General features: G+C 43.1%; 1 protein-coding gene across 1 annotated transcript in view; it reads right to left on the bottom strand.

Moving 5' to 3' along the window:
• Positions 1 to 388: 388 nt before the first annotated feature.
• Positions 389 to 11,349, bottom strand: part of GPR142 (G protein-coupled receptor 142) — a 41,010-nt gene continuing 30,049 nt past the window's right edge. The window contains exon 4 of the mRNA XM_073680996.1: positions 389 to 1,492. Within this exon, the coding sequence (XP_073537097.1) occupies positions 615 to 1,492 (878 nt within the window). The 3' untranslated portion in view covers positions 389 to 614. The remainder of the gene's footprint in view (positions 1,493 to 11,349) is intronic.

Genomic DNA, 11,349 nt, shown 5'->3' with positions numbered 1-11,349 from the left:
AACTCCCCTGACAATTAATAATTCAGGGTCCACATACACATTACACTGTTGGCCGGACTCTCTGTAAATATTGGCGTGTTTGGCAACCATTAGTCTAATGTCTGTAGGGGCTTTATTTCCCTGTCCGGAGACCCCCACACACATTAGATGATGGTATCTCCGAAATTGCATGCTTTGGTCAACCTTGGTATGTATGGGGGCCTTAAGACATAGTATTCATAGGTTGTCTATAGCTGTAGTCTAGGTGCTAACTTGGCAGCTGCCAGGTTGAGTGGGGTGAAAAAGCCATTTTTTTCATTGTTATCGACTCATTAGACTCCACCGTGCCCTCAAGACATTTCACTTGTGTCTGATAGTTTCCTTTATTTGTTCGTACATTCACATCATCTATCTGTGGTCACCTCTCCGTTTTATTCCTTCCTGTATCACATACATACACATTTGGTATCGCATATGTGTTAAACATAGGAGACATATGGAGATCCTACATTCTTATATAGTAATGGTCTTAAAGAATCTTCCCTCATGCATGTTTTTATATTTCGACTGACATGCAATCATAATGGACAAGTGCTAAATGGGAAAACTGGTCATTCTTCTATTGTAGCATCACTTTATATTGTTGTTGCCTGCGGAACCTCCAGAGGCTTCAAAGAGTCGGAAAAGTTGTCACTTGCGTTTTTTTTTCCATCGGCTGTGCGACAGGGTCGTTTCATTCCAAGAATCTCCCTCACCATATCCCGAAAACTCCTACTCACGAAGCAATACAAGAAGAAATTGACAGCGGTGTTGAGTAAAGCCAACATATTTCCAATGTCCATAGCCAAGTGGACCCTCCAGTCCTTGTGGACAGAGGATACATACATGTGAATGATTATGACTATGGTCCGAGGAGCCCATAGCACAGCAAATACAGTTGTGATGCTCATGAGTATGGCTGTCGTCTTGCCTATTCGAAGTTTGTACCTTTTGGTCTCGGACTTCCTTCTGAGCCTACGGACAATGATGGTGTTGATGAGAAAAAAGAAGGTGCAAGGAATGAAGTAAATTATGAAACAATGGACCCATTTGAGGATACGGTCCAGCACACCTGGTGCTCGAGGATCTCTCCAAATATCACTCCACCAGTAAAAAGGGATGCCGGTCACAAATGAAGCTAGAAAAACACTTACAATAATCTTACGTGTACGTTCTGGGTAGGAGAGAGAGCGATATTGTAAAGGAAGACACAAAGCAATATATCGGTCCATGGTTAAGATGACAGTGATCCAGATGGAGGCATGGTTGGAAGAGAACTCAAGGACACTGACCATATGGATGAATGCGTTGGGCACCTTGCGATGGAGGATGGCGGTCTGAAGAATGAAGCCTACAAAGACTATAAAAATTTGAGTCAAGATGTCGGAGGTGGTGAGGGCCAGCAGGTAGAAGTAGGAAGATTTCTTGGTCCTGGATGCCAGCTTTGAGAGGGCGATAGCTGTTAGGATGTTCACTGTTGGAAGAAAAGAACATGAAAATTATAAAAAATCTAGAGTCCTACATGTATTGCCTGACATATAGTGTCACATTTACATATAGGTAAATTTCCAGTTCTTTCTAAAAATCTATGTAGTGGTGGGCAACTCTTAGAAACAGCAATACTTAATGAACATCCCACATGCCTGAAGGAACTTAAAAAAAAGGTTGGCCACATTAGACCACGTTGTGTGTGATATTGCACCTCAGCCCCACTTACTTCAATGGAGTCGTACTGCAATCCCAGGCAAAACCTATGAACATGTGTGGTGCTGTTTTGAGGGAAATTCTAATTTTGGACATATAAGGATATATATTCTACTGTGTGAAGAATTCAGCCTTTTTTTATTTAATGTACCCCATGGTGATGTAAGTTAGATGTATTGGAAAAGTATGGTGTTCTTCATTTAGTCCAGTGGAATCTTATGGTGATATGTTTGAATTACTGAGATCTTATGAAGCCCTAAGTTCAGCTTAGTAGAACCTTATGTTGATTTAACCTCTGTTCTTTGAATCCCTATGGTAATTGTTACGGTTGAGATTAGGAAAGAAATGGTTTTGCTATGGCTAGACTGGAGTTCAAAGCAGGAGGGACACCCTGTTTTTTTCCCTTAATGAGGTATAGACTTTTTTGCAGGAGAATTTCCAGGTTGAGGTCCTCTTAGTAGTCACCAATTGGCAGCAGTGATGCTAGGACAGGAACAAGGCCAGACATGGAGATTGGAAGCCAGTTCAGGATCTTGGAGCATGGAACAAGAGGATGAGTCCAGGAAGAGGCTAGAAGCTGAAAGCAACAAATGGAAAGCAGAATAGGATCTGTAATGAAGAACACGGCATGTAAAAATAGACTAGGAACTGAAGCTAAATACCAGAAAGATGATCCAGAGACCTTTTCAGAGTAGGAACCAGTAACTGTATCCAGGAGTAGGAAGAGGGTAGAACAAGGAAATATCAGAACCAAAAGATGCCAGGTGCATGGTTGGAACCAGGAGATATTAGATACAGGGCTTAGTCAGAACCAGTAGGTATGAGGCATAGTAAACAAAAACAGCCATCAGGTACTGGGGACTGTAACTGAGAAAAGACCTCAGACAAAACTAGGAAATACTAAAACAAAGCAAGGCACAATTCAAAAAGGAGGTCTGGTCAGAACAGAGTCAAAGAAGTCAGGATGTGACACCCCAAGCCCAAGATAAACCTATGATGATCTAAGTTCAGTTCTCTGCATTTCTATGGTAATTTAGGTCTGATTCGGTGGAACCCTATGATGATCTGAGTTTGGTCCAGTAGAACCACAGATGGTTCAGTCTTGCTGGTGAAAGAAACAGCCTAAGAATCATGCCCTAAAGCTATAAGGTTAGAGTACATTTGCGTAGTGTGCTGCCACATTATTTTAAATATTTCTTTGGGAAAGGGTGGGCAACTAAATCTCATGTGCCAAAAAATTGTACCTTCTTTTACAGTAGCTCAATAGTATCCTTTCCTTACTGCCTAATGTAAGCTCCTGTAGAGGTGATTAGAACCTGTATGAAAGTACTTCTTCCATGATGGATGTGAATGGGCTGGAGCTGAGTGCCAACTCTTTTTGGACACAAAGCCTTCCTCCTATTGAACCCCAAGATCTGACCAAGTAGGGTCAGTCATAGAATATACCATAATCTTATATTGTACAATAAGAGCAATTACGTATTTAGAGACAATAGTGTAACATTGGTATAGTCTTCTAGTTAAGTGACGTGTAAATAACTGTAAGTTAAGTGTGTGTCCAAGCATTAACATCCATACTCATCCATTTCCACCACTGTGACATTGGTACACTGAGGTAACACAGAGCATCTGTCGGCACGGTCATCGTTGTCACGTCAGCACTATGCACTATGGAGATACAGCTATGGGCCAGTCTGGACGTTTTGTAAAGTAAATACACATAATGATAACCAATGTCCAAGACTGTGTGCCCATGTAAAGATGGCAAATAGCTGGAGGACATTTGTGCACACTTGGCTTGATCGTACCTCATTAAGGCCATTTTTGAAGGACAATGCTACTTACCACCTCTCGATGGAAAATTACATTTAGAAGACTCTTGGCTACAGTAGCGGAAGTCATGAAGAATAATGAATGCTGAGGAAAACCAATGGCGCAACCCATATCAGATAATTACTTTCATATTTTCACTGTTGACTGGCAAAATTAGAGATGGCACGGGCGATGTTGCCATTCTTACAGTGCTATGATTTGTCATTGATCGAATGAGCTAAAGTAACTAGAAGAGGCCCCTTTAACTTTGTGTCTGCATAGCACCACTTCTGGTCAAACTCTTACTGGAGGGCATTATATAGACAATAAACTATGCTGTTCGTATACATGTAAAGTGGCATTGGCTATATAATATAGGGCAATGTTCATTGGGGCAATGTGTAGTGTTATTTGGGCATTATTTGTACTCTCCAAAAGATCACCTATATGACCAAATTTCCGATAATGTTTTCCATAATATATTTTTTTGCATTCTGGTTATCTTTTTTGGGAAGACCACCTCTCTAGAAGACCAATTTTCAATGTAACACTCAAGGGTCATACCCAAAAAGTACACTGTATGGGTAGGTTCACATCTGCGACGGAAGTTCTTCCTTTGTTACAGAACCCAAAAAAAGTAAAACCACATGCTGTTGTTCTCTTTTTTCCCTTTAAAATGATGGACAAATGATGGAAAACTAACGTGTCCCAGATAGTCAATAGGGTCAGCTAACACAGTACAGCAGAGCTAAAACAGTACAGCTAAAGTGAAGTTTGTCTCATTATAAAAACATTTGCAGCTGCATTTGTCCTCTCATAATGCTTCAGCTTCCACCTCACAGACAGCCAGTGTGGGGGGGTGGGTGGGAACTACCTCAAAGTTGACAGCTCTGTGAGTAGATAACTGCAAATATGCTTGTTGTGTTTGTAATGAGACAAGGTTCTACTCTGCTGTACTGTGTTAGTTATTATCAGGCACAGCTGTTAACCCCTTTCTGACGTGGGGCGTACTAATACGTATCTGTGTCCTGGGCTTTTTGGGCCAGATCTGTATTAGTATGCCCTGGCGATTTCGCCCGCACACAGGCTGTGCGGGCACGATCGCCGCCAGGTGTCAGCTAATTCTCACAGCTGACACCCGGTGCTATGTGCTGGGAGCGGTCCTGCACCGCTCCCAGCACATTAACCCCCGAAATGCTGCGATCAAAGTGTATCGCAGCATTTCGGGAGCAAGGGGAGGTAAGCACCGTTACTTACCTCCTCTCCGGCGTCCCGTGCCGTCACTGCCGGGTCCCGGTGGTTGTCGTCATGTCGCGATGTCGTCATGATGACATCCGGGTCACCAGACAGCAGGAAGTTACTTTGATCATGCGCAGTGCACGATCAAAGTAACTTCTGCATGTGCAGCGCTGACAGGCTATATAGCATAGAGATGCAGATGTATTTCTATGCTATACAGGCGAGCAGACTGCAAAAAGTGAAAGTCCCATAGTGGGACAAAGTGTAAGAGTGCAAAAAGTGACAGAAAGTGAAAAAAAAAATTGTAAAAATATAAAAAAAAATAATCCCCCCCAAAAATATATATATTGTACCCATAAATAAATATTATTCTGAAAAACAAAAACAATAAAAGTAAACATATTTGGTATCACTGCGTCCAGAACGTCCTGACCTATAAAACTGTTCCCCTTTAGTGAACACGGTAAAAAAAAAATAATAAAAAGCAAAGCAAAAAAACTATGCTTTATCATCATACTGCCAAACAGAAAATGGAATAAAACACGATCAAAAAGACGAATGTAAATAAAAATGGTACAGCTGAAAACGTCATCTTGTCCCGCAAAAAACAAGCCACCATACAGCTCCATCAGCCGAAAAATAAAAAAGTTATAGCTCTCAGAATAAAGCGATGCAAAAAAAATTTTTTTTTTGTATAAAATAGTTTTTATTGTGTAAAAGCACCAAAACATAAAAAAGATATAAATGTGGTACCGCTGTAAACGTACTGACCCGAAGAATAAAGCTATCTTATCAATTTGACCACACGTGGAACGGCATAAAAACTCCCCCAAAAAAACAATTCCTGAATTGTTGTTTTTTTGTTTATTCTGCCTCCCAAAAATCGGAATAGAAAGGGATCAAAAAATGTTATGCTACGGTTAGGGTTGTACTAGGCTTTGGGTTGTGCTAGGATTAGGGTTAGTGTTGTGCTAGAGTTAGGACTTGCTAGGGCTAGGGTTGTGCTAGGGTTAGAGTTGTACTAGGGTTAGGGTTGTACTAGGGTTAGGGTTGTGCTAGGGTTAGGGTTGTGCTAGGGTTAGGGTTGTACTAGGGTTAGGGTTGTACTAGGGTTAGGGTTGTGCTAGGGTTAGGGTTGTGCTAGGGTTAGGATTGCACTAGGGTTAGTGTTGTGCTAGGGTTAGGGTTGCACTAGGGTTAGTGTTGTGCTAGGGTTAGGGTTGTGCTAGGGTTAGGGTTGTACTAGGGTTAGGGTTGTGCTAGGGTTACGGTTAGGGTAGGGTTGTGCTAGGGTTAAGGTTGTGCTAGGGTTAGGGTTGTGCTAGGGTTAGAGTTGTGCTAGGGTTAGGGTTGTGCTAGAGTTAAGGTTGTACTAGGGTTAGGGTTATGTTACGGTTATGGTTGTACTAGGGTTAGGACTGTGATAGGGTTAGGGTTGTGCTAGGGTTAGAGTTGTACTAGGGTTAGGGTTGTGCTAGGGTTAGGGTTGTACTAGGGTTAGGGTTGTGCTAGGGTTAGGGTTGTGCTAGGGTTAGGGTTGTTCTAGAGTTAGGGTTGTACTAGGGTTAGGATTGTGCCAGGGTTAGGGTTGTACTAGGGTTAGGGTTGTAGTAGGGTTAGGGTTGTGCTAGGGTTAGGGTTGTGCTAGGGTCAGGGTTGTACTAGGGTTAGGGTTGTGCCAGGGTTAGGGTTGTACTAGGGTTAGGGTTGTGCTAGGGTTAGGGTTGTACTAGGGTTAGGATTGTACTAGGGTTAGGGTTGTGCTAGGGTTAGGGTTATGCTAGGGTTAGGGTTGCACTAGGGTTAGGGTTGTGCTAGGGTTAGGGTTATGCTAGGGTTAGGGTTGCACTAGCGTTAGGGTTGCGCTAGGGTAAGGGTTGTACTAGGGTTAGGATTGTGCTAGGTTTAGGATTGTGCTAGGTTTAGGATTGTGCTAGGGTTAGGGTTGTGCTAGGGTTAGGGTTGTGCTAGGGTTAGGGTTGCAATAGGGTTAGGGTTGCGCTAGGGTTAGGGTTGTGCTAGAGTTAGGGTTGTGCTAGGGTTAGGGTTGTGCTAGGGTTGTGCTAGGGTTAGGGTTGTGCTAGGGTTAAGGTTATACTAGGGTTAGGGTTTGGTTAGGATTACGGTTATACTAGGGTTAGGACTGTGATAGGGTTAGGGTTGTACTAGGGTTAGGGTTGTGCTAGGGTTAGAGTTGTACTAGGGTTAGGGTTGTGCTAGGGTTAGGGTTGTGCTAGGGTTAGGGTTGTGCTAGGGTTAGGGTTGTACTAGGGTTAGGGTTGTACTAGGGTTAGGGTTGTGCTAGGGTTAGGGTTGTGCTAGGGTTAGTGTTGCACTAGGGTTAGTGTTGTGCTAGGGTTAGGGTTGCACTAGGGTTAGTGTTGTGCTAGGGTTAGGGTTGTGCTAGGGTTAGGGTTGTGCTAGGGTTAGGGTTGTACTAGGGTTAGGGTTGTGCTAGGGTTAGGGTTGAGTTAGGGCTAGGGTTGTACTAGGGTAAGGGTTCGGGTTGTGGTTGGGATTTTTTCACAAGTAAAGAAAAAAAAATTATGATGATATAGTGTCTATTGTTGAGCTAGAGTTAGGGTTGTGCTAGGGTTAGGGTTGCACTAGGGTTAGTGTTGTGCTAGGGTTAGGGTTGCACTAGGGTTAGTGTTGTGCTAGAGTTAGGATTGTGCTAGGGTTGTGCTAGGGTTAGGGTTGTGCTAGAGTTAAGGTTGTAATAGGGTTAGGGTTGTGTTAGGGTTACGGTTGTACTAGGGTTAGGACTGTGATAGGGTTAGGGTTGTACTAGGGTTAGGGTTGTGCTAGGGTTAGAGTTATACTGGGGCTAGGGTTGTACTAGGGTTAGGGTTGTGCTAGGGTTAGGGTTGTACTAGGGTTAGGGTTGTGCTAGGGTTAGGGTTGCGCTAGGGTTAGGGTTGCGCTAGGGTCAGGGTTGTGCTAGGGTCAGGGTTGTTCTAGGGTTAGGGTTTTTCTAGGGTTAGGGTTGTACTAGGGTTGTACTAGGGTTAGGGTTGTGCCGGGGTTAGGGTTGTACTAGGGTTAAGGTTGTGCTAGGGTTAGGGTTGTGCTAGGGTTAGGGTTGTACTAGGGTTAGGGTTGTGCCAGGGTTAGGGTTGTACTAGGGATAGGGTTGTACTAGGGTTAGGTTTGTGCTAGGGTTAGGGTTGTGCTAGGGTTAGGGTTTCGAAAGGGTCAGGGTTGTGCTAGGGTCAGGGTTGTTCTAGGGTTAGGGTTGTTCTAGGGTTAGGGTTGTACTAGGGTTGTACTAGGGTTAGGGTTGTGCCAGGGTTAGGGTTGTACTAGGGTTAGGGTTGTAGTAGGGTTAGAGTTGTGCTAGGGTTAGGGTTGTGCTAGGGTTAGGGTTGTACTAGGGTTAGGGTTGCACTAGGGTTAGGGTTGCGCTAGGGTCAGGGTTGTACTAGGGTTAGGATTGTGCTAGGGTTAGGATTGTGCTAAGGTTAGGGTTGTGCTAGGTTTAGGGTTGTGCTAGGGTTAGGGTTGTGCTAGGGTTAGGGTTGTGCTAGGGTTAAGGTTTTACTAGGGTTAGGGTTGGGTTACGATTATGGTTATAGTAGGGTTAGGATTGTGATAGGATTAGGGTTGTGCTAGGGTTAGGGTTGTACTAGGGTTAGGGTTGTGCTAGGATTAGAGTTGTACTAGGGTTAGGGTTGTACTAGTGTTAGGGTTGTAGTAGGGTTAGGGTTGTGCTAGGGTTAGGGTTGTGCTAGGGTTAGGGTTGTACTAGGGTTAGGGTTGTACTAGGGTTAGGGTTCGGGTGGTGGTTGGGATTTTTTCAAAAGTAAAGAAAAAAAAATGATGACGATATGGCGACTAGTGTTGAGCGCAAGTGCTCTCTACTTGAGTTTGCATCGGGTGCTTGGGTATGCACCGAGTATTGCGGGTGCTCGAGTGACATGCTCGAGTCTCTGCCCTATATACTTCGCGGCCAAAAAAACCTTGCGGGGATTGCCTGTCATGAACGAGCGATCCCTGCATGTTATTTTTTTGGGTGTCTAACAACCGTGAAACATGCGGGGTGGGGACTCGAGCATGTCACTCAAGCACCTGCAATACATGGTACATGCTTGAGTATCCAATGCAAACTCTAGTAGCAAACACTTGACTCAAGACTAATGACAACTTATTCAATATGATGACCTAATGTTATCAATTTCTGTGTCGTACCTCTGGGTTCAAAATGTTCACTCTACCCCTTGATAAAATCCTTGAGGGGTCTAGTTTCCAAAATGGGGTCATCTGTGGGGGGTTTCCACTATTTAGATGCATTAGGGGCTCTCCAAACACGACATGACATCCACTCTCAATTCCAGCCAATTTTACGTTCAAAAAGTCACACAGTTCTCCTTCCCTTCTGAACCCTGCCGTGCGCCCAAACAGTGTATTTTCCCCACATATGGGGTATCGGCATACTCAGGAGAAATTGCACAAAAGTTTTTGGGGTCCATTTTCTCCTTTTACCATAGTGAAAATAAAAAACTTGGTGCTAAAACATCTTTTTTGTGGAAAAAGTTAGATTTTTTTATTTTCACGGCTCCATGTTATAAACTTCTGTGAAGCACCTGGGGGTTCAGGGTGCTCACCACACATATAGAGAAGTTCCCTGTGGGGTCTAGTTTCCAAAATGGGGTAATTTTTGGAAGGTTTCCATTGTTTAGACACATCAGGGGCTCTCCAAACGCAACATGGCGTCCGCTAATTATTCAAACAAATTTTACATTAAAAAAATGGTGCTACTTCCCTACCGAGCCCTGCCGTGTGCCCAAACAGTTGTTTTCTCCCACATATGGGGTATTGGCTTACTCGGGAGAAATTGCACAACAAATGGTATGGCGCAATTTCTCCTGTTACCCTTATGAAAATGCAAAATTGGGGGCTGAAAAACATTTTTGTGGGAAAAATGTGAAAATTTTATTTTTACGGCTCAATGTTATAAACTTCTGTGAAGCACCTAGGGGTTCAAGGTGCTCACCACACATCTAGATAAGTTCCCTGAGGGGTCTAGTTTCCAAAATGGTGTCACTTGTGGGGGGTTTCCATTGTTTAGGCACATTAGGGGCTCTCCAAACGCAACATGGCGTCCGCTAATTATTCAAGCAAATTTTACATTCAAAAAGTCAAATGGCGCTCCTTCCCTTCCGAGCCCTGCTGTGCGCCCAAACAGTGGTTTTCCTCCACATATGGGGTATTGGTGTGCTCAGAAGAAATTGCACAACAAATTTTGTGGTCCATTTTTTCCTGTTACCCTTGCAAAAACAAAAAAAATTGGGGTCTAAAGTAACATTTTTGTGAAAAAAGGTAAATGTTCATTTTTTTCTTCCACATTCCAAAAACTCCTGTGAAGCACCTGAAGGGTAACTTCTTGAATGTGGTTTTGAGCACCTTGAGGGGTGCAGTTTTTAGAATGGTGTCACTTTTGGGTATTTTCTGCCATAAAGGCCCCTCAAAGTCACTTCAAATGTGATGTGGTCCCTAAAATAATGGTTTTGTAAATTTTGTTGAAAAAATGAGAAATCGCTGGTCAACTTTTAACCCTTATAACTTCCTAACAAAAAAAAATTTTGGTTCCATAATTGTGCTGATGTAAAGTAGACATGTGGGACATGTTATTTATTAACTATTTTGTGTGACATGTATCTCTGATTTAAGGGCATGAAAATTCAAAGTTTGAAAATTGCCAAATTTTCACAATTTTCTCCAAATTTCTGAGTTTTTCACAAATAAATGCAAGTCATAGCAAAAACATTTTACCACTATCATGAAGTACAATATGTCACGAAGAAACAGTCTCAGAATCAGTGGGATCCGTTGAAGCGTTTCAGAGTTATTACCTCATAAAGTGACAGTGGTCAGAATTGTAAAAATTGGCCTGGTCATTAACATGCAAACCACCCTCGGGGGTAAAGGGGTTAAGATCTATGGGCCGGACATAGATTTCCTTGAGAATTTGCCTCCAGAGTTTATTTTAATTGAAAGGTGGAGTTATCAGTGTGAACCAAGTAATGACTGACAGCCTGCTCATATAATCACATACAACTCTGCAGTGAGACGAGAGTTAACACAGTACAGCAGAGCTAACACAGTACTGCAGAAGTGAAGTTTGTCTCATTACAAAAACATTTGCAGCTGTAGTTGTCCTTTCATAATGCTTCAGCTTCCATCTCACAGGCAGCTAGTGTGTGGTGGGGGGAGGGGTGGAACTACAGTAAAGTTGACAGCTCTGTGAGTAGACAACAGCAAATGTGCTTGTGTTTGTAATGAGACAAGGTTCCACTCTGCTGTACTGTGTTAGTTATAACTAGGCTCAGCTCGGCAGCACTGTACTGTGTTAGTTCTGCTGTGCTGTGTTAGTTCTACTGTTACTTTGTTAGCTCTGCTGTAATGTGCTAGCTCTGCTGTACTGTGTTAACTCAGATCTCACTGCCGAGCTGTGTGTGATTATTAGAGCAAAGTGTCAGTCATTACATGTCTCACACTGGTAACTCCCCCTTTCATTTAAAATAATCTCTAGAGGCAGATTTTCGGGGAGATCTATGTCCGGCCCATAGATCTTAA

Source organism: Phyllobates terribilis, unplaced genomic scaffold, assembly GCF_046119375.1.
Source record: "Phyllobates terribilis strain yellow unplaced genomic scaffold, ASM4611937v1 Scaffold_5__5_contigs__length_657084704, whole genome shotgun sequence".
Classification (NCBI taxonomy): domain Eukaryota; kingdom Metazoa; phylum Chordata; class Amphibia; order Anura; family Dendrobatidae; genus Phyllobates; species Phyllobates terribilis.
Note: the sequence above shows the minus strand (reverse complement) of the source record. Positions and strands in the feature narration are given on the sequence as shown.